Raw genomic sequence first — 23,935 nt, 5'->3', positions numbered from 1 at the left:
TTCAAATTGTTCTTTATGATTCATTTCTTTCCTTACTTCTCTGTATGTTGTTTTCTGTTGTCAGTGGCCTTTCTCTGCTATTTCTTCATATTATTCTCCTGCTTTCCATTTGCCTATTCAATTTAGATGGCAAATTCTTGTTTGTGAAGAGGTGAGTGACTATTTGTACATGTGTACATGTTCTAGTGCAGCCCATAAATAATAATGAATGTGTGTCTTAGAGAAGAACTCACTCTTTAACCTTCAGTTTGCAAAGTAGTGTATTGTCTTCCAGCTGTTCTTCCAGCTGTCCCTGGGTATTGGCTGTTCTTTTTGGCAATAGCCACAGACTCCTTAGATTGATGATATTGGAAATATGGTGAATGGGCTTTGTTTGCCTTCCGGTTTTTCCTTCTGATCTTCAGCTGCTGGAGTCTTTGTTTAAAATCCCTTTCCTTCATGTGTGAATTGCAACATAACAAATTGCTTTTGTCTCTTAAGTTTGAATTGTGGAGTGAACTGCTTGGTATGCAGATGCTCTTTGGAAGGCAGAGAGAGAACTAGTAGAGAGAACCCTAAATGGTAAAGCAGGATACCTGATTAGAATTCAGGTTTGGGCTTTGCATGTGATTTGACTGCATATGTGATCTGAGGGGAAAAATCCACTGCTGCCCTTTCCCTTCCTTCTCAAAGATTCAGGGAGAGCCTGTGTGATAATCAGTCAAATTCTAGTGTGGCCTCAGAAGGGTTTCAGTAGGGACTTCTGTAGTTAGCAATTCTGGAATATCTTATCCCTAGAGGGTCTATTGAATTATGACTTTGGAACAGATTTAGCTATACTTCAATGTGTAGGAGCCAAACCAAGCTCTCAGTACCTCCTTCTTCTCTGGCTTTTTCAGCGTATGTTCTCTTCCTTTTGTACTTGTGCCTTGGGACAGGTTACAAGAAAACATCTTGTCTGATCTGTGATTCCCCCCACTCCCCATCCCGGCGTAGGTCCCTGCATTCCCTCTTCCTGCTCTTTCTGAATGGAGTGTTCCTTCCCCATCCCCAACCCCCTACCCACCCTCTTCCCCCAGAGTACCTGCTTTGGGCTGCTGTAAGCTGGTATTACAGATTGCTGAGAACATCCAACCTTTATTTAAGTAGTGGCACAGCCCATAAATGGCCGATTTTGATAGCAAAATGGGCAACTCAAGTACCTTATTATCTCTTTTGTCCTGAAGCCCAAGGATACTTAGGGGAAGACTTGTTGGTGGAACATTGAAATAAGCTTCTGTTTCTTAGGCTGAGCTATGATCTTTTAAGTCAGGTGAAGAAAATAAAATAAAAAATGCAGGTCTGTCAACAGGATAGGTCCAAGGGTAATGGTGAAAGAACTTGTCACAGATGTATTCCAGGCAGTTTGAGGCTTTGGACCTAAAGGAGGAAAATAGGTAAGAAGAGAATATCAGGGAATTCTCCCCAAGTATTTATGAAAACTATGTGCTCATCTGGCCCTGTGGCTAGGGAGTAGACATTTTTCCTTCTTAACATCAGAAGATCTTTTGACTTCAAGTGTGGGGCTACTTCTTACTAATGCTGCTTGGATAGACCCTGCGTAGCTTTGTTGGTCACAAGCTGTGGAGCATTTACCTTGGTCTGTTTTCTGGGTAAAACTGAGAAAAATTTTCCCAGGGAAAACTATGTTCTCCCTCTATCTGTCTTGCTTTAGGTGAAGGCTAGGTTATGTGCAGATTAGTCAGCTCTCCTTGGTTTACTGGAAGGAGGATCCACCTTCACTCCTTTTCGTTGATGTTTGTTCCTGGGCCTTCCATCTGGGGACCATTGCTACTGGGAGTGAAGGAAGGGGGAAGAGTCCTGACCTCATTTCTCTGTAGCCCTTTCAGCTGTCTTGGCTTATGGTTTATGAGGGGGGATGAATTAAAGGGAAGACTAGCTCAACTGTATAGTTTGGGTTTATTGGGAAGATGAAGGATCTAACTGGTGAATTGATCAATCTGGGCTTCTTTTCTGTGACTAGAGGAAGCTGCTGGAGGTGTTATTCTCTTTATGCATGCTTGTGCCTGTTGGGAGCCATGTGGAAGTTACCATTCCTGCTGTACCAACTGTGCATGGCAACAAATCAACCTGTCCCTTTGGAAGTGAGGTCTGCCAGTCAGCTACCTCTGACCTTTCTTCAGTTTATCTCCTTTTTTTTCCTTCTCCTTCCTCTTTGTCCTGGTTCTCTTCATCCCCTTCCCCCCTCCTCTTCATCCTCATCCTATCTCGATTCCTTCTACTCCTCTTTTCCTTCCTATTCTCCAACACCTGTTTTGTTGCTTAGCAGTGGCTATGACGAAGGGGATCCAATTCCATTTGTTACTATGTATTACATTAACTTGTACTGCTTGGAGAAATGAAAACCCATATGACTGGACTGAAAGTGTGGGTTCATCTGACTCCCTTCATCCTTGTTTGTATGGTTCTTAAGCTTGCTTCTTCATCCCTTCCTCCCACCTCTTCTTCCCCTTTAGGCAGCAGGAGACCCAGGATTTGTTTTGCTCCTTGGTAGAAAGGGCTTCAGGGAGGGAAGCAGTTCCTGCTTTAGCAGCCACCCTCCATCAGCTGTCATAGCCTGTGGCCCTTTGTCCTCACTTTTTGTGGCTGTCACAAATCATCCTGGAGAAGAACAAGGTTTTGTGAACTCCTTGTCTCTAGGAATGCTAGAACCAGTACCCCTCGAGAGCCTGACCATGGGAAGCTTTGTATGACACTCAGCCTTCCCAGTTTGTTAAAGGAAAAAAAGGAGGAAAACCCAGCAAAAACCAAAGGCTTTTTCTGCTGAAAAAGTGCAGCAGCTATTTTTAGTGTCTGAGCCTGTGCTTTTCCATTCCAGTTAGGCTTTTTTAGCTCAACACTGGGCCAACAGGAATATTTTCTTTCTCTGTTCCAGATGTCCTTTGGGAAGTCAGTCAGTCAATAAACATTTATTAAGTGCCTACTGATGTGCTGGGTGTTGTACTAAGGACTGGGGATTCAAAAAGGAGGCAAAGACAGTCCCTGCCTTGAAGGAGCTCGTCATCTAGTGGGGGGAGACAACATACAATCAAATGTACACTAGCAAGCTGTATACAATATAAATGGGAAATAACCCACAGAAGGAAGACAACTAGCATTAAGAGGGCTTGGGAAGGACTGTCGTCCATCTTCTCACCCCCCCCCCCCCCCCATCCCCAAATCGAGTTTGGGAACTAGGATAATCACAACCCAACAGTTTCATGGGGTCCATTCCTTGGGAAATTGTGGGAAGGAATACTAGGAAGGTGTGGATATGAGATTCAGCAAAGATATTTGAATTAATATAAATAAACCTCAGAATTACACTGTTGTAATTCTGTGTATTATGGCAGGGGGAGGAGATAACAGACAACTCATAATAATAACAGCTAGCATTTATGTAGTGTCATTTGAACGTCACAGCAGCCCTGGTAAGTGGGTACTATGATAATCTCCATTTGAGGGTTGAGGAAACCGAGGCAAACAGAGATTAAGTGACTTGCCCAGGGTCACACAGCTAGTAAGTATCTGATTTTGACACTTTGAATTCAGATCCTCCTGACTTTCAGGCCTGCCGCTCTCCCACTGTGCCACTTACCTGCCCCCTACTCATGCATGATCACTCTAGGCTACAATTAGAATGAATCCCAGAGCTACTGATGTGTATTCTGGGTTTTCCCAGTCCTTTTCCCTTAGATCATTTGCAAATCTGGATTGTGGTTTTTATGATCCCTACTCCTGTCAGTGCCTCAAAGAGACCTTATAGATCTTTTGACTTGAGAGAATCATGGACTGCTCAGGGTGGGAAAGAGGGGGGACAACCTTGGAACAAAGAACTGTTGGGACATCCCAAGGTTGTAGGATCAAATCCATAGTCACAGAATATTGTTGTTAATGGTGGCCAAGGGTTTGAACTAAAGGCCTGGCTAATTTTCTTGGGTTCATTGACATAAAGTCTAATAGACTTTAGTGCTATTTCATTCATTTCCTTTCCCAACCTTAACTCCACCTCTGCCTTAACCCATTGTTAGCTGGGGAATTTTCAGCCTCTTGTGCCATGTTGTTGTTAAACTGTACCTGACTTAACCTCATTTGGGGTTTTCTTGGCAAAGATACTGGAGTGGTTTCCTTTTTACTTCTATAACTCATTTGACAGATGAGGAAACTGAGTTGTGTGTTACCCAGGGTCACACAGCTAGTTAAGCATCCAAGGCCAGATTTGAACTCAGGAAGATGAGTCTTCCTGACTCCAGGCCCAGCACTCTTATCTACTGGGCCACCTAGCTGACCCTAGAGGTGTCATAAGATTGCGAACAGGGCAGTCTTTAATCTTATGGGAGGGAGGATTTCTGTTACTTGATGCTGCGTTGTCCTTTAGAAGGATAATGGGGAAGGTACTAAGAGATGGAAGGTGGAAGTTGGGCTCCCATAGGCAAGCAGGCAAACTGCTTGGCAAAAGGGCTTGTAGGGATTTTAAGACTGATGTGCAGGTAAGGTTAAGTGGGGAGTATTGTGCTAGTGTCTTTATGGCCTGCTGGCAAAGAGAAGGCTTTTGGGGATGTGATGGTATTGGGATATGAATGGAATAATTTCTGCATGTGTGATTCATAAGAAAGGAGGCACATATACTATAGAAGAATTGTAAACTTGATTTCCTCTCACGTAGAGATTTTAGCTTCAGTTTGGTTTACTGCTCCTTCTCTGGGCTAGCTAATGTTATAGAGGTGACCCGTAGAGTCAGGAACCTACCACTTGAGAATGATTATCAGTCTCTAACTCAGTATTGGTTGTAGCTAAATTGCTGATGACCATTTAGAATTTATACTCTGTAGTAGAACTGGAAGAGCCTTTAAATATCTTCTGGTCCAATCCTATAATTTTACAGATGGGTCTAGGTAAACTGAGGCCCACAGAAGTAAAAGGACATGTTCAGAATCACACAGTTAGAAAGTAACACATTTTAGGTTCACTGCCTCCCAGTCTAGTGCTTTTTTGAGTTAAGTAAAAAATCTTATTAAGGGGTTACTATGTGGCAGGCATTATGCCAAGCTCTGGGGCGAGGGACACACAGAAACAGGCAAAAATGCTGTCACTGCCCTCAAGGAGTTCATATTCTAAGAGGGGAAACAACAAGGAAACAACTGTTAAAATAAGATTCTATATCTGCGGCTGTATCTAATCTGTCTGTGTGTCTCATAGAGCTCATGCAGGGGAGTAAAGTATAAGAAAATTGGAGAGGTAGGAAGAGACCAGGGGATGAAGGGCTTAAAAATCCAAACAGGCTTTTATGTTTGATTCTGGAAGTAATGGGGGAAGAGAAAGGGAGAGAGATAATAGGGTCAGACTTATACTTTAGGATGATCACTTAGATGAGTGAAATATGAACCAGAGTGGGGAGAGACTTGAGGCAGGGAGTCCAACTTGCAGGTTATTGCAGCAATCCAGGTGTGAGATGATGAAGACCTGTACCAGTGTGGTAGTAGTGTCAGAAAAGAAGGGAGGCTTATATAGAGAAACCTTTGGAATGTAAAATCGATTTGGCAATGGCTTGCATATGGAGGGTAAAAGAGAGTGAGGAGTCAAGGATGACACCTGGGTTGTGATCCTGGGTGACCAGGAAGATGGTGGTTCCTTCCAGACAAGTAATAGGAACATTTGAAGAGGAAAGCGTTTTGAAAGGAAAAGGAAGTTCAGTTTTGGACATATTGAGTTTAGAATGACACCTATTTTGCTGGAACATCTAGGTCCAGATGTTCACTAAGGCATTTACCAGACTGGAAGTCAGGAGGGATGTTGGAGCTAGATAAGCAGATCAGAGAATCATCTGCATAGAGATAATTGAATGTAAGAATTGATTAGAACACCTAATGAATCTTTTATTGAGATTCTACCAAACCTTGGGGGTAAGAGGAGAACCAAGAGAGGGCAGTGTTATGAAAGCAAAATATAATGGAGTAGAGGGTGATTGACAGTGTGAAAGGCTGCAGAGAGGTCTTGAAAGAGAAGTGTTGAGAAAAAGCCATTAGATTTGTCAATTAAGAGAAACTGGTAACTTTGGAGGTAGCAATTTTAGTTGAATAGAGAGAGTTTAGAAGGGAGCATAATAACAGCTGCCATTTGTATGATGTCTACTATGTGCCAGGCATCATACTAAGGGGCTTTGCAAATATTATCTCATTTGCTGCTCACAACAACCCTGTAAGGTAGGTGCTGTTATTATCCTCATTTTACAGATGAGGAAACTGAGGTAAGCAGAGGTTAAGTGACTTGCCTAGGGTGACGCTGCTAGTATGTATCTGAGGCTGAACTTGAACTCAGGTCTTTCTGACTCCATGTGATGCTGCTAGTATGTATCTGAGGCTGAACTTGAACTCAGGTCTTTCTGACTCCATGTGCAGAGCTCTTATCAAATGAAGTTGATAGCAGGTGCCTAAGATGAGTAAAAAGATAGGAAGAGAAAGCATCTATTGTAGAAGGCTTTCTCAATCAGTTTACAGCTGTAGTTTACAGCTACAAAACTGTAAAGAAATACAGGATTATAGTAGGGATAGTTGGATTAAATTGGGGGTATTTTTTTTTAAGATGAGGAGACGTGGTTATGTTAGTAGGCTGAATGGTAGCAGCCAATATATAGGGAGAGATGGAAGATTTATAAGGGTACATAGTCTGGTGGATGGAATAGGATCAACTACGGACATAAACAGTTTTCCTTTGTCAAGGAAAAGGGCTACTTCTTATGGAACTTAGTTGACAGAAGAAATAGTGGGGGAAGAATCTGAGTTATGTGACATGAGGAGAGGAAAGTCTTAGGAAATTATGTCACTCTTTTTCATTAAACTATGTGGCCAGATTCTCAGCCTAGAGTGTGGGGAAGAGAAGGTGTAAGAGGTTTGAGAAGGGATGAAAACTTTGGGAAAAGCCATTGTGGTGAGTGGCTTAGGGCCTTAACAGCTGGGATGTTTAATTTTTTAAATTCATCTCTGTATCACCTTAGTGAATTATAGTGTGAGCTGCTGATCCACGTATGGCATGGATGCTGGGAATAACGGGTTGGTTGGTGTGCAGTTAAATGAAAAAGATGACATTAAACCCATACTAACCTTCTCTTTTCTGTGTCACTAGGTTGGTGACCATGGCACACCAAGTTCTCCTTCCATCAAAGATATCCCTGCTGGGCATAGTGCTTTGGCTGCTGGCATCTGCATGTATCTCTTCATGCCATAATAATCATGTCCAGGTAAGTGTTTGATTTATGAACAGAAAGAAGCCTATCACTGAGCTGAAAAATCACTGGCATTTCTTGGAACTGCTGAGTTACGCTGGGGATGGCTGAGAAGGCATTAGATAGGTTCAGTTCATTGCTACTTGTCTGTGACATGCGCATGTATATTTGTATATATATGTGTGTGTGTGTGTGTGTGTGTGTGTGTATCTGTTGCTGTCTGATGGGGAAGTTTCTGAAAGTTGTATCTTAAAATCTAATAGTGAGGAAGCTCACGATTGTAATGGAGGTCAAAGATTGCAAATAGAGGTCCTTCAGATTTCTTGGTTTCTCATAAAGTCATTAGCCTCTATCTGTTCCATTCTAGTTTTGAAAGAACTATTTTCTTCAGTGAGCTTTTGAACCTCCTTTTCCATTTGACTAATTCTGCTTTTGAAAGCATTCTTCTCCTCATTGGCTTTTTGAACCTCTTTTGCCAATTGAGTTAGCCTATTTTTCAAGGTGTTATTTTCTTCAGCATTTTTTTGGGTCTCCTTTAGCAAGGTGTTGACTTGCTTTTCATGCTTTTCTTTCATCTCTCTCATTTTTCTTCCCAGTTTTTCCTCCACCTCTCTTACTTGATTTTCAAAATCCTTTTTGAGCTCTTCCATGGCCTGAGCCCATGGTATATTTATTTTGGATGTTTGGGATACAGAAGCCTTGACTTCTGTGTCTTTCCCTGATGGTAAGCATTGTTCTTCCTCATCAGAAAGGAAGGGAGGAAATATCTGTTCACCAAGAAATTAACCTTCTATAGTCTTATTTTTTTTCCCTTTTCTGGGCATTTTCCCAGCCAGTGACTTGACTTCTGAGTTTTCTTTCCACCCCCACCTCACCTCCAGATCCACCCAGCCAGCACTTGGGGTCTGAGATTCAAATGCTGCTCCCCAGCCTCAGGGCTTTGGGCAGGGGCAGGGCTGCTATTCAGTGTGAGATTAAGTTCAGGTGCTCAGATTGGGGCAGGGCCACCTCAAGGGGGCTCAGTTCCCTCAGGGGGTTTATGTGGAGACCTTCAACAATGGATCCGAGCTCCTGCCTGCTTTGGGAGCCCCTGTCCGCCGCTGCCGCCCTGCTGCTGCCTCCCGAGGGTGTCTGAGTTATGGGGACACTCCGCTCCCCTCTTAGCGAGCCCAAAAGACTCTCTCACTGACCTTTAGTGCCTGTGGGTGGAGGGACCTTCACGGCTGCTGGAGATTCCATCCCTGCTCCTCTGGGTGCCATGCGGGCAAGGCAGGGCTGGGCTCTGCTCCGGGTCCGGTGCTCGATGGACCTTTCGCATCAGGTTTTCAGGTCTCTCTGGAACAGAAATCTCCTCTACTCCATTGTTCTGTGGCTTCTGCTGCTCCAAAATTTGTTGGGAGTTCTTCTTTACAGATATTTTATGGGCTGTGGGTTCGGAGCTAGCATATGTGTGTCTTTCTACTCTGCCATCTTGGCTCCTCCCCAGGTCCTTCAAATTTCAAGGAAAGATTCTCTTTCCCTTCTGTCCCTTTCTTTTTGTCTCTTTTTTTCTTCCATCTTCTCTCCCTCTCTTTCTTCTGTCCTTTCTTCACTGATATAGCTTCTACCACAGCTGGCGTTCTGTTACCCTGGGAAATAACACATGAAACACAGGTTCCTCTTGGGCTTACTTTTCCTTTATGATTTACTTTCTGCCCTTGACCATGCCACTGCCTTAGAGTGAAGCCTTTATTGTTATTTCTCTGATAGTCTCACCCTCCCTGGCCCATTTGGGTCCACCCCCATGGAGTCCTCCTGAGGCTCCATCTTCCAAGCACTGGGTAAAGTGCTTCCAGGCTTTCCAGTGAGAGGCCCTTAAAGTGCAAATGACAATTGCGATCAAATTAATAAAAATCTTTAGTGCTGCCAAGGTTCACCTTTGGCTCATGGCAAATTTTCACCTTCCTTCTGAAATCATTTGTTTTCTCCTTTGTCTCTCACCCCTCCTTTGTAGTCAAGCTGGAGAGAAAATGTGTTTTGTAGACTCATTTGTCCCTTTGAACCTTTAATGCTTCCTCATGAAGATCTTTCAGAGCCATTTTCATTATCATCCTTAAAGGGGAATAGTAACGGGATTACAATGTCCTTGTTCTGAGAATTGTCTATGCAGTATGACTGTGTGTGTGTGGTCGTGGGACATGAGTCCTAGCTATGGAGTGCTTGGCGTCGCTGGCCTTCGGATAATACTGGGAAGGATACTGAAGGACGAAGATGGGGTTGTTTCCCTGTTCTTGCCCATTTGAAAATGAGTTAGTTTTGTGTTTCCCAGGTTTGTGAGGGTTTCCTCCCTCCTCTCTGAGCTTTAACAGATGCACAATTAACAAAGGCGTGCTGATGAATTTACTTAAGGACTTCATGTTATTAAGTCCCTTTTGGATAATAGTCCAACCAAATAGATGAGCTCTCAGAACAATAATTATTCTGGCCCATTTATATTAGCTCTGTTGAGTCTAGTCTCAGAAAAAATGTTAATACTGACTTTCATCAACAGAAGCTGCTTTTATCCTTATGGCTGTTCCTAAGCTGTATCCATTTGTCATAATCTTTCATCATGTGCTAAGCACAAGTAGGAGTTGAAGTGTCTTTTCTCTCATACCATAAAAATTGCTGTCCTGGTGGCATTTAAAATCCAAATTATGCAGTCAGCCACCTTCACAACAGTAAAAATGGACTGTTAATGATATATTCATGGGTGTCCAGAGCCCAGGCTAACAGCACCAACAACCTGAAATTACTTTCCCAAAGGCATTTGTACCAACCATTGAAAACCTTTTAGAAAGTCTGACTGTGCTGATCAAGGAAGGTTTCTGCTTCTTGTTCCTCAGTGGCCCCAGCCTCTCTTTCTCACACCTTTTAGGTGCTCAGGTGAAACCCTACAAATCTAATCTTGAGGGATGGTCAGGTAGTATAGAGGAGTGTAGAATACAATATAGTAAAATAGACATTTAAATGCCTACTTTGTGCCCAGCACTGGGCTAATAAACCCTGGGGATATAAGAAAAAAAGAATGTTCCTGTCCCCAAAGAGCTTACAATCTGATGTGGGAAGACCATACACACAAAAAGAAGATGGAAAAGGAAGTGGGGTGTGTGTGGGGAGGTTGGGGCTAGGACAGAGTAGGGGTGGGGGTGGAGGTGGGAGTGGTTGCATCATGTTCCTGGAGTTCAGACCAAATAGAACTGCAGATAGAAAGTGGAGAGTTAGCCCAGTGAGAAAACAGTTGTGTGATTGTGTGTGAATGTTGTCTGTGAGAAAAGGAAGTAGTTCTGTTTCCACAGAAGTGATATGTACATACACTCGCAGCCTTGTAGGAAAAGTGAAAGATAAGTAAGGTGTAGCTAGTTCCGTCCAGAGCTGTGGCTTGGTAGAACTAGGCTTCTGATTGGGTAAAAGGGCAGTTTGTATGCATACTTAAAGAGCTGTTTAATATAAACCAACATACCCCCAGGATGGAGCAAGCTAATTTGAGTGCACATGCAATGCATGACTAGGGAGGGGGAACACATCTAGGAGAAAAACAAATAAGTGGTTCAGGAAGCTATATCCAGGCAATGAGTAATAGGGAGAGGGACCTTGAAGTCAAGGTATGGAAATTAAAACCAGGCTGCACCCAGCTCTCTGCGCCCCTATGCATAGGACTCCCACTCTTGCAAGAGTGTAATAAACTGCGTTTCTGACTTCATCAGTTAAGATCTTATTTCTTTGTGAGCATATTTCTCACATGTCACTCACGGTGAAGGGACTGCCCATTGATATATAGGGTTCAGGTTTATAAATTGGCAGCTACCTGAAATACTGTAATTTGAGAGGTTTCCATCCTTAAGTGTCTCTTTGATGGTTTCATATTTGGCCTATTATTCCACCAGAAGAGATTTATTCCTTCAAATGAAAACTTAGTCCCCTGTTAAAATGTGAATGCCCTTGGAGGTCTGGAAAGTATTAAGCCATTATCATCTCTTTAACTCCTGCATAAAGAGTAGTTTATCTGATACTTTTCTTCTCACTGCTAGTTGAAAGCTGGACTTGGAAAGTATAGGAAATAAGAGGGGGGGAGGAGCCAAAATGGCAAAATAGAAAGACACACATATGCTAGCTCCGAAACCCATAGCCCATAAAATACCTGTAAAGAAGAACTCTCAACAAATTCTGGAGCAGCAGAAGCCACAGAACAATGGAGCAGAGGAGATTTCTGTTCCAGAGAGCCCTGAAAAACCTACACTAAAGATCCATTGCGTACCAGACCCGGAGCAGAGCCCAGCCCTGCCTTGGCCACATGGCACCCAGAGGAGCAGATCTGAGCAGGCTTCAGGGATGGAATCTCCAGCAGCCACGCAGGTCCCTCCACTCATGGGCACTAAAGGTCAATGAGATAGTCTTTTGGGCTCGCTGAGAGGGGAGCAAGGTGTCCCCATAACTTAGGCCCCCTCGGGAGGCAGCAGCAGAGGCAGCAGCAGACAAGGGCTCCCAAAGCAGGCAGGTTGAAGGTCTCCACATAAACCCCCTGAGGGAACTGAGCCCCCTTGAGGTGGCCCTGCCCCAATCTGAGCACCTGAACTTAATCTCACACTGAATAGCAGCCCTGCCCCTGCCCAAAGCCCTGAGGCTGGGGAGCAGCATTTGAATCTCAGACCCCAAGTGCTGGCTGGGCAGATCTGGAGGCAAGGTGGGTGTGGAGAGGACACTCAGAAGTCAAGTCACTGGCTGAGAAAATGCCCAGAAAAGGGAAAAAAAATAAGACCACAGAAGGTTAATTTCTTGGTGAACAGATATCTCCTCCCATCCTTTCAGATGAGGAAGAACAAGGCTTACCATCAGGGAAAGATACAGAAGTCAAGGCTTCTGTATCCCAAACATCCAAAATAAATATACCATGGGCTCAGGCCATGGAAGAGCTCAAAAAGGATTTTGAAAATCAAGTTAGAGAGGTGGAGGAAAAACTGGGGAGAGAAATGAGAGAGATGAAAGAAAAGCATGAAAAGCAGGTCAACACCTTGCTAAAGGAGACCCAAAAAAATGCTGAAGAAAATAACACCTTGAAAAATAGGCTAACTCAATTGGCAAAAGAGGTTCAAAAAGCCAATGAGGAGAAGAATGCTTTCTAAAGCAGAATTAACCAAATGGAAAAGGAGGTTCAAAAGCTCACTGAAGAAAATAGTTCTTTCAAAATTAGAATGGAAGAGATGGAGGCTAATGACTTTATGAGAAACCAAGAAATCACAAAACAAAACCAAAAGAATGAAAAAATGGAAGATCATGTGAAATATCTCATTGGAAAAACAACTGATCTGGAAAACAGATCCAAGAGAGATAATTTTAAAATTATGGGACTACCTGAAAGCCATGATCACAAAAAGAGCCTAGACATCATCTTTCATGAAATTATCAAGGAAAACTGCCCTGATATTCTAGAACCAGGGGGCAAAATAAATATTGAAAGAATCCATCGATCACCTCCTGAAAGAGACCCAAAAAGAGAAACTCCTAGGAACACTGTGGCCAAATTCCAGAGTTCCCTGGTCAAGGAGAAAATATTGCAAGCAGCCAGAAAGAAACAATTCAAGTATTGTGGAAATACAATCAGGATAATACAAGATCTAGCAGCTTCTACATTAAGGGATTGAAGGGCGTGGAATATGATATTCTAGAAGTCAAAGGAACTAGGACTAAAACCAAGAATCACCTACCCAGCAAAACTGAGTATAATACTTAAGGGGAAACAATGATCTTTCAATGAAATAAAGTACTTTCAAGCATTCTTGATGAAAAGACCAGAGCTGAAAAGAAAATTTGACTTTCAAACACAAGAATGAAGAGAAGCATGAAAAGGTAAACAGTAAAGAGAAGTCATAAGGGACTTACTAAAGTTGAACTGTTTACATTCCTACATGGAAAGACAATATTTGTAACTCTTGAAACTTTTCAGTATCTGGGTAGTTGGTGGGAGTACACACACACACACACACACACACACAGACAAAGAGCACAGAGTGAATTGAATAGGATGGGATCATATCTTTAAAAAATGAAATTAAGGAGTGAGAGAGAAATATATTGGGAGGAGAAAGGGAGAAATGGAATGGGGCAAATTATCTCTCATAAAAGAGGCAAGCAAAAGACTTTTTAGTGGAGGGAAAAAGAGGGGAGGTGAGATACAAACTTGAAGTTTACTCTCATCACATTCAACTAAAGGAAGGAATAAAATGCACACTCATTTTGGTATGAAAACCTATCTTACAATACAGGAAAGTGGGGGAGAAGGGGATAAGCAGGGTGGGAGTGAGGATGAAAGGGAGGGCAGTGGGAGGAGGGAGCAATTTGAAGTCAACACTCTTGGGGAGGGATAGGATCAAAAGAGAGAATAGAAGCAATAGGGGGCAGGATAGGATGGAGGGAAATATAGTTAGTCTTACACAACACGACAATTATGGAAGTCATTTGCAAAACTACACAGATATGGCCTATATTGAATCGCTTGCCTTCCAAAGGGAATGGGTGGGGAGGGAGGGATGAAGAGAAGTTGGAACTCAAAGTTTTAGGAACAGCTGTTGAGTACTGTTCTTGCCACTAGGAAATAAGAAATACAGGTAAAGGGGTATAGAAAGTTATCTGGCCCTACAGGACAAGAGAGAAGATGGGGGCAAGGGAAGGGAGGGATGATAGAAGAGAGGGCAGATTGGTGATAGGGGCAATTAGAATGCTCGGTGTTTTGGGGTGGGGGGAGGGGACAAATGGGGAGAAAATTTGTAACCCAAAATTTTGTGAAAATGAATGTTAAAAGTTAAATAAATAAATTAAAAAAAAATAAAATGGAAAAAAAAAAGAAATGAGGGAAGACATGTCTGGGTGGGGGGATTTTGGAAACCAGATAATCAGTAGAGGGGATAGAAGATTATAATCATATTCACATAGAACATACATTCTGTGTTAAAAAGGACAGTAGAGATAATTTATTCTATCCTTCAAATCTTACAGATGAAGAAATAGTATTGGTGTGTGTATGTATTTATTTTCAGTTCTAGACCCTTTCCCTCCCTCCCCCAACCCACTGAGAAAGCAAGAAATGTGATCCTCTGAAAACATATGAAGTCATGTAAAACATTCCCACATTAGCACACTGTAGGAAAAAATAGCAAGAAAAATAAATTTATACTTCATTTTGCACTTTGATTCCATAGGTTTTCTCTCTGGTGGTGGATAGCATTTTTCATTGTGAGTCCTTTGAAACTGTCATGTATCATTGTACTGATCTGAGCGGCTCAGTCTTTTGCAGTTGATTGTCATTACAATATTACTGTTATTGCATACAATGTTCTCCTAGTTCTGTTCACTTCACATTACCTCAGTTCATATAAGTCTTTCCAGGTTTTTTCTGAAACCATCCCCTTCATCATTTCTTACAGCACAGTAATATCCGATTACATTCATGTACTGTAACTTGTTCAGCCATTTCCCCACAAATGGGCATCTCCTCAATTTCCAATTCTTTGCCAACATAGAAAGAGCTGCTATAAGTACTTTTGTACATATATGTCCCTTTTTCTTTGATTTCTTTAGGGTACAGACCTAGTATTAATATTATGAGGTCAGAAGGTATACACAGTTTTATAGCCCTTTGTCCATAGTTCCAAATTTCCCTCCGGAATGATTGGACCAGTTTTTAGTTCCACCAGTAGTGCATTGTTGTCCTTATTTTTCTGCATGCCTTTCAGCATTTATTATTTTCCTTTTCTGATATGTTAGCTAATCTGATGGGTGTGAGGTTGTTTTAATTTGCATTTCTCTAATTAGAGATATAGAGCAGTTTTTCATATGACTGTTAGCTGATTTTTTCTTTTTAATTTTACATTTCTGTCCTCTAAAAATTTATTATTTATTCATTTTTAACATTAATGAAAACTTTTTTTTTAGTTTTGAATTTTCTCTCTCTCACCACTCCACCCATTGTGAAGGCAAAAATGTGGTATCACTTATACATATGAAACATACAAAACATATTTCCAAGTTAGCCATGTTGCAAAAAAAAAAAAAAAACCCTAAGAAAAATAAAGTGAAGAATTTTGTTTCAATTTGCATTGAGACCCTATCAGTTCTTTCTCTGGAGGTAGATAGTTTTTTTTCATATAATTTCTTCTTCTGAAAACTACCTGTTCTTATCCTTTGGTCATTTTTCAATTGGGGAATGGCTCTTATTTTTTATAAATTAGACTCAATTTCCTATATGTTGGAGAAAGGATATCTTTATCAGAGAAATTTGGTATAAAATTTCCAACCCCCCCCCCTCAATTTCTTGCTTTCCTTTTAATTTTGACTGCCTTCGTTTTGTTTGTGCAAAAAAAGCCTTTTTATTTAATATAATCAAAATTATCTGTTTTACTTCCTATGGTTATGTCTGTCTCTTGTTTGATCATGAATTCTTCCTTATAGATTTGACAGGTAATTTTCTGCATTCCCCTTATTTGCTTATGATTACTAGGTTATTTACAAGTGCTTTTACTTACATTAATTTATCAGAGTCTCGTGATAATCCTTTGAAGTAGTTAGTACAGAGTGTGCCCCAGTTTTATAAAGGAGGAGACAGTCTCAGAAAGGTTACTTCTCCCAGGCTCATAGCTGGTTTGTGACAGAGTTGAGAGTCTCACCAAGTCCTCCTGGCTCTAGAGTTAGTCTGTTATACTAACCGCAGGGTCATAGTTGGAGAGATGGAAGAGACCTTGGGGGTGATACATCTAGTTCAACTGCCCACCCCTTCTTTGTCAGTAGAGGAGATTGAGGCCCACAGATGACAAAGTGGCTGATCCAAGTCACACTGATTATAGTAAATGACAGAGCTGGGATCTGATCCCAAACCTTAGAATTCCAAATCTAGTTTTGTGTCCAGGACACCATGAGTGGTGCTTCATGAAGTGGTCAATTTCAGTTACTTCTGTTTGAGGAGGGCTGGTTTTTCCATCAACTTACAGCTATCTTGTAAGCCCATCCACAATACCACAACACCCAGGTTTGGACTGAAAATCACTGGGCCCAGTCTCTTTTGGTTTCTTTGCTACAAGCCTAGGATTAGGACAGGAAGAAAATTTCATGGGCAGGGGAAGAAGGAGACTTGAAAGGAGCAAAAATTAATAGTGTTTTTTATTTCAAATGCCTCAAACTCAAAAGTGCTTCAGACCCTTTCTCATTAAATCCTTTCTAACTTTCCAGGGGAGAGAAGGAATAAAGTATCACAAAACTGACTTTAGCCTGGGTGTTTTGTCCTCTTCAGTGATTAGTCTCCCACTCTCCTTAGAGTCAATAAGTTTATTAGGCACCTGCCATGTTCCAGGACCTATGGTAGGCACTGAGGATACCCTCCAGGAGTTCACAACCCAGTGGAGAAGACAATAAGCAGACAAATATACATACAAACTACATATTTGTGATAAAATAGGAAATAATTGAGAGAGGGAAGGCACTAGAATTAAGAAGGATTAAGAAAGACTTGGAAGAAGATGGGATTTTAGTTGGAACTTGAAGGAAGCTAGGGAAACCAAGAGGTGGGGATGAGGAGGGAGAATGTTTCAGGAATGGGGGACAGCCAGAGAAAGTGCCTAGAGCTGAGATTTTGGTATCTTGTTGAGGGAACAATCAGGAGGCCAGTGTCACCTTATCAAAGAGTATAATAGGCAAGGGGAGTGTCAGGTATGAGAAGACAGGAAAGGTGACATGACTTTTAAACAAATATATCTGTTTTCTGGATATACCTTTTGTGGTCATATTCTTTACTGGAGACACTGGGCGTTTGAATTCCACATACCACTTTTCAGTCACTTAACCATATTCTCTCTCTTCTCATCCTTGACACGTTTCATCTCTGGCATGGAAAACATGGTGCCATGGAACCCTGCAGTCATGTTCTCTCTGCTGTCCAGTTATAGTGGGTCATAATTTGTTTTTTGGTTTTTTTTTAATATAGAAGCATTTCTCACTGTCCAGTCCAGAGAAGACCAATATCCAGGAAAAAAAGAAAGAGGCAGTGTCAGAGGAAGAACTTGATGGTGAAGACTTGAATGTGTTTTACCCCACGAACCAATGGCAGACTCTTCAGCCAGGTAATGGGCTTAATTTCAGGCCTAGAGATTTGACCAAAAAAACCCCAAACAATCCTAAAAATATACTTCGAATTGAGCCTGTGTATTCTTTTTGATCTTGAGAGTCCAATGTTGAAAGGAACAGTCTCTCTTTGGCCTGCAGGAGGGGGACAATGCTGTGAATGAGATGGGTGCTGGTGGTAGTAGGGGAAGGTTGAGGGGAGGTTCATTATCCAGCAGAACAGAAATTCCAGTGTTTAAGTGCCCTGGCAGGCAGGTGGTGGGTGGCTGTGCTTTTTGAGCAAGCGATTGAAAACTTTCTTTCCTTGCAGTTCTGAAGCCCAGGAGAGGCAGGGACATGTGCCTCACTTGGCAAATGCTATTTTGGTCTCTGCTGTTCAGCTCTTTGCTGCCTAAATATTGTTCACTGGAGAGTCCTGAGCATTGGTGCAGGGCAGGATTGTTCTGTGGTTAAAGGGACGTGTGCCAGTGTTCTGGGTGAAAAGGCAGATTCCTCCTTTGAGCTGGACATTGTTTTTAGATGGGAGGCACCCTCTGAGGTAGAGAGGAGGCTTCAACCTTCAACCTGGCCTATGCCCAGGGCCGAGAGAAAAAATCATGTAGTGAAACTGAAACTAAAAAGCTCAACTTTCCTTCTGTCTCTTCTAGATCTTTTTACCTTTTAACAGGACTATGGATCCAGGGGGAGGGAAGCAGCTTTCAGGTTCCCTTTAATCTTCAGGAGTGGGTAAAGGACATAAGAAATGACTTTAGGGATCATCCCGTGCATCCTAGGACAACAACTTAATTTTTTTTGAATCTGGATTTTGTCTTTTTTCCATTATGTAGAATATTTATCTAGAGAGAGAATTTTTTTTCTTCTTCCAATCTAGTGTGAATAGTTGGACTTTGAGGAGGAAGAGGAAAACGTAAGTTGCCATTTTACATCTGGAACTGGCAGTGTCTGGTCTGTTATATCATTATTATATGTTGGGTGGGGAAGTGTTCTGGTTGGGCCAGGTTGGATAGATGGCGGCTTTTCTGCGCTTCTGTAGAGAAGGTTGTGTTTATACATTAGGTGTGATATGGGTGTGGCATGTGCATGTGCGTGTGTGTGTGTGTGTGTGCGTGCGTGTGTTGTATGAGAAGGTTGGACACTGAGCTCCTTCTCACTACCACTTGTAGTAGTATATGAGCATCTGTGTAAATATCATTAATTAGTGCCCATTTTATTTTACTCTTTGTCCTGAGTTTCCCTTGGATGCTCTTTTGAGAAGGGAACGAGACTACTGTATGTAGGAACAGTTGATTCAGCAATGGGAATTCTGCAGATAACGAAGGGCAGTTGCAATATCGTAGGAGGATATGTTGCTGTAACACTCAGTGTCCTGTGTGGACTCTTCCCTTCAGCTGGTGCAGGGTCGAATTGAAAATACTAATGATGGTAACAATGTCGTGTCAATAGTCCGTTGTCAATGGTTCATTACTGCATCCTCACTGACTATATTGCCCTGTTCAGTAGCAGTCAGTCATCAGCATTTACTTTGCCATCTTGCTACATTTGTAAGAATATAGCTCATGCTGAGCCCACAGGCAATTGTTATAATGGAGCAGTGATGAAGCCCCAAGCCAGGACAGAGCTAATGTTAGGTGAGGTCATGTTTCAGGAGCTAACGTTTTGGATCCTGGAGCTTCTCTGACTTTATTTTCCCTGCTTTTGTGGTGCTGATTTTCAGGTGGGAAGTAAAAGTGACTCTTGGATCATAGTTGGACAACAACATGGTTCTATGTGATGTCCCCTAACATGCAAATGACAAGGGTCACTTTTGTCCAAAAAGTTGAATACTTTGAAGAGATAGAGATGAATATCTCCTCTATGCCCTCCAGGAAAAAAGGTGGCTTTGTTAACAGAGAAATAGGAGATAGCCCCATTGTGTTGCTTTAACAAATCAGCTCTGACATTTGGGGTAAACCTGTTTCCTTCAGTCTTATGAAAAGTTGATCCAAACCCTGTTTTTAATTTAGTCTGGAGTTTTGTGCCACCTTGACCCTGCATTCTTGTCTTCTAGTTTCTCAAAAGTCCTTAACAACTTTTCCTTTTTGTGGTTTTCTTTACAGCTTTCTAATAGGCTATAGGCCTCTCTTTTTACAGGAATCCTCATAAGTCAGGAATTGAAGTGTGAATCCCAGAGACCTGAGGTGAAGCACTCTTCACTTTGTGTCTTCCTTTTCTTACTATGCCTGGTGTGATCTTACCATGCTGTGTCCCTATCCTGAAGAGTTCTTCAGCTGTACTGAGAAAAGTAGAGGTAGTGGAGGAAGCTGGAGAGTGCATAGCCTTGGGAAACTCTCAGTGTCTGTCATGTTAAGAGGGCCTCAGTGTTTACAGATGGAGGCATGCTAATAAAGAAAGGTCCTTTTGAGCGAAAGCATATTTGGGGTAGCTAACAAGCTGTGAGGTTCATTGGGGACATAAATTTGCAGTAAATTGGAACCTCTTATATGTGCATTCACTCTGTGTGCCCCCTCCCTTCCTCTGTAATCAAAATGTAATTATGAATTTTACATTCAGAAATCTTCTTGGCAGCAATCAACAGAACTATCTTCCTCTGGGGAAGTGGAACTGACTCAAATGAAAGCCAATAGCTCATCCCACTGGAGACCACTGCAAACTCCATACCTGATAGACTAAGTAGGGAAATTTTCACCTGCTTGATCCTCAGGCTTGATTCTCAAATTAGGGGTCCCAGAAGATGGTCATGTGACCACACAGTCTTTGCTTCCATTCACTTTGACCTGAAACTTTCAAGGAAATAAGAAGCTGAATGAATCCTGTGGCATAGAGGTGAAAACTTGTATGGTGATCATCAGTTGTTCTTTCTTTTCCCTGAGGAGAGAATGAAAGAATAGGATTAAATTTAGCAGGAAAAATTCAAACTTTTTAAAGATTTTACAAAGTACTCTTATTGTAATGGTTTGTTATTGAAGGAGTCTTATTTAATGATTTTTAAAAGGGTAAATGGCTGGTCTACAGTATTGCCAGGTTAGGGATTCAACTTGATGACCTCCTCAGGTTTCTATCAGTTCTGTTATTCCAAGAATTTAATCCTAACCTTGTATTCCCTAAACTTATTATAATGACCTAAGGTCATGCTGAAGCAAATAGTTGCTTCTGCTATGCCGTGGTGTAGGGAAACTAATTTCCCTGGGAAATAAAGACTACATGTGAGAAATAAAGGTAGGTTGTGGTCAGTATTATGTTCATGAGGAAGAACCTCCTCATGCTTCTTGTGACCCCAGACCTCAAACACTCTACCCAACAATCTGCAGCATCATCATTCAGAAATCTTGTATTAGATTCCATATCTGGATATCTTTCTCCATCCATTCTCTTAGTCATTGTATCATCAGAACCCTCCTGAAACAATATATCGGTTTCTGACTTTCAAGTAAGCAGCCTTGTTCTGTTTCTTGTTCCTGGAAGTGATTTTCCTTACTTTTCTGGTTTATTTTGGGAGCTGTCTCACCTAAAAGAAAGTGTTTGAGTGTTGGATATAGTGTGAGACATTCACAGTCATGAGTAGGAAAGACTGTGTAGTGCTAACTCTCCAGGGGTGCTGAGTAGGGGTGGCACCCTGAATGACATTTGTCCCTGGATGTGACATGCCAGCTGGGGTTTGACCATGGTGTGGAGTATAATGAGACAATGACTTTTTGTGGTTACCACACTTTTCAATGCAGCCTAAGTTTGTAGGTGTTTTGTTTTGTTTTGTTTTTTTTTGGTTACCACATTACACATTTGGCTCATTAAGCTCTGCTGTCCTTTAAAAACCCTAGGTTTTGGGTTTTTTTTTTTTTTCAGATGAACTATTTTCTGTTTAGTGGTCTTTCCTGTTTTGTACCTTTGACATCAATTTTGTTTTGAACACAGGTTTTACATTTATCCCTGTTAAATTCATCTTAATATATTTAGTCCAATATTCTGGCCTGTTGGTCTTTTTTGGATCCACATGTTCATCCCTTGGGTTAACTTTCCTTCTCAGTGGTTTGTCATTTGCAGCTCTGATGAGCATACCATTTATGCCTTTAATCACCTCAAGTCATGGATAAAAGTATTAAAAAGCTCCGAGCTAATGACAGATCTTTGAGGGCACTCAAGTAGAGAGACTTCTTTACATGTGGACATTGACTCATTAACTCTTTGGATTTAGTCATTCACCAGATTTTGAATTTTTCTCACTATACTTCTAGCCCATGTGTATCCTATCTTGTCTACAAGGATAGCTTGAGAGATTTTGTCAAATGCTTTGCTAAAATCTAGGTAAGCCATCATACATATTTACAGTATTCTCTGATCTATCAGTCTAATTACCTGTCAAAAAATGTAATCAATAGTCTTCTGTCTTGTCTTGTTCTTGATGAAGCCATGGTGGTTCTTTGTTTATAGATTTGTTTTCTAGCTGTTCACTAATTTTCCCTTTAATAATACATTCTAAAATTTTACCAAGAATCAGATTTAAGCTGACCTCAGTTTTGCATGTTTCACTTTTCCCTTTAGAATGTGAACTCCTTGAGAGCAGGAGATGGTTTGGGGGTTTTTTTGTTTTTTGTTTTTGCATCCATAGAACTTAACACAATGCCTAACATTTATTAGGTGCTTAATAAATGCTGGTTTGACTTCCCTCTTTAGAAAAAATGGAACACTTCCCCTCATCCATATTCTAGTGGCTCCTATACTATTCTTCATCATCTTTGAAAGATGATGACTAAATAAATGCTTATGTTATTTTTTGTATGCAATGTATTGGTTTATTTTGCTTAACTCTACTTTTTACGTAAGGGAGTTCTATTGAGGGGTGAGGAAGTATCATTGGGAAGTGATACTGATGTTATGAAAAAGTCATTTAAAAAATCATTTTAAAGTTCACTGACAGAGACTTAGCAGTTGGTACTCCTGGATGTATTTCATCTGAGCCTGATGACTTGAATTCATCAAGGGCAGTTAATTCTTTTATCTCCTCATGTATTTTGGGTTTTAACTTCCAATTAGCTATTTTTCTTCTATCCTTTGCAATCAGAAGATGATTCTTTCTAGGTAAAACGGAAAAATCATCCATTATAATTGTCCCATACATCCTGAATAGTGGTCTTGTCTCTGATTATTCTTGTTAAAAATATATATGCATATACATACATATTCCTATATATGTATCTGCCTATGAGTAATTTCCAATATAACTATTAAAAAAACCCTTGTTTTTGTTGTTGTTGCCTTAGTACATTTTGCAAGCTTCAGTTCATCCTGAGATTTATTATTTCTGGCATTGTCTTTACACAGACTATTGGCCATATTTTGTATTCAAACCCTCTTTGCAGGCACAAGCATGATGTGGTATGTTCATGACCAGGAGGCAGGTGCTGCTTTGTCCCTCAGCTCAGTCTTGGGGTGAGCACCAGTAAAACCTGCTGGTCTTTTAGCAAGATTTGTCAGTCCTGATAACTACTACTGCCCTTTTGGCAATTTGCATGCCAACAAATCATATTGCCTGGAGGAATTTCAAAAGCAGTCTTAGAGACTATGAGCTACTGGGCAAGAGAGTGAAAATATTAGTGACCTAAGTGGTATTTTTCATACCCCTGACCCCAGAAGTCCACCATAGATTATGCTGTCTAATCACAATTGGGCCCTCACTGTAAACGGAAATCTTGCAACTTCTGATTCCCTTTCACACTCAACAATATCCTTACCTGTTCCCAAACCTTCTTAGTTACTTCACAGAATCCCTTTTTACCCCACCCTCATAGCTGAGGATCTTGCCTTAAACTCTACCTCCTATTCCCCAGTTAAAGCCATTTATGCAGAGCTTCCTCTTCTTCTTTACTCATCATCTCACGTCATCTCTCACATATATTCTAGCTCTCTGATCACAGATGATGTTGACCTGTTTACTAAAGCATGCACCCTTAAGTCCTTCTTCCTGTTCCCATAGATTGCCTCTACTCTCATTCCTACTCTAATATTCAGTCTCTCTCTGTGTATTAGTTCCTTTCCTGCTGCCTATAAACACACCAAAGTCTCCTCCATCCTTAAATAGCACTAATTTAGCCCTGCCATGCGCTCTTGTTATTATCCTATGCTGTTTCCTTTTCAGCTTATCTCCTTGAAAAAACCACCTATATCTCATGCTCTTCTAAAACCACTGCAGTCTGGCTTCTGACCTTTTCCTTAAACTGAAACAGGGGTCTCCAAATTACCTCTGAATTGCCATAGAGCCATTTCTTAGTCCTCATCCTCCTGCATTTGACACTGTTTGCTGCCTTTTGCTCCTGGATGATTTCCCTCTCTGTGTTTTTGTGACTCTGCCTTCTCTTGGATTCTGCTCTCCTTTTGTACTGTCTCACCCTTTGGTCTCATCCACTCCTATGATTTAAATCATCTTTATGCAGATGACTCCCAGATCTCTATATCCAGCCCTAGTTCAACTTCAGTTGAAAGAGAACATAAATAAACTTATGTTTAGGAGAACTAAAAGCCCATTGAATCTTTTGTACTGTTTCTCGTAAACATCTCAAACACACCATTTCCAAAACG

The 23,935-nt window shown here is 41.3% G+C and overlaps 1 protein-coding gene across 5 annotated transcripts in view; it reads left to right on the top strand.

The window, feature by feature from the left end:
• The window catches only part of SIL1 (SIL1 nucleotide exchange factor), a 260,982-nt gene that overhangs the window by 78,922 nt on the left and 158,125 nt on the right, over positions 1 to 23,935 (top strand). For all 5 annotated transcript variants that reach the window (XM_072630421.1, XM_072630425.1, XM_072630424.1 and 2 more), the window contains 2 exons: positions 7,141 to 7,255; positions 17,229 to 17,364. In XM_072630421.1, the coding sequence (XP_072486522.1) occupies positions 7,151 to 7,255; positions 17,229 to 17,364 (241 nt within the window). In that variant the 5' untranslated portion in view covers positions 7,141 to 7,150. The remainder of the gene's footprint in view (positions 1 to 7,140; positions 7,256 to 17,228; positions 17,365 to 23,935) is intronic.

The sequence above is a fragment of the Notamacropus eugenii genome, chromosome 1, assembly GCF_028372415.1.
Source record: "Notamacropus eugenii isolate mMacEug1 chromosome 1, mMacEug1.pri_v2, whole genome shotgun sequence".
NCBI lineage: Eukaryota > Metazoa > Chordata > Mammalia > Diprotodontia > Macropodidae > Notamacropus > Notamacropus eugenii.
The sequence above is the reverse complement of the archived record's forward strand: the minus strand, read 5'-3'. Positions and strand labels throughout refer to the sequence as shown.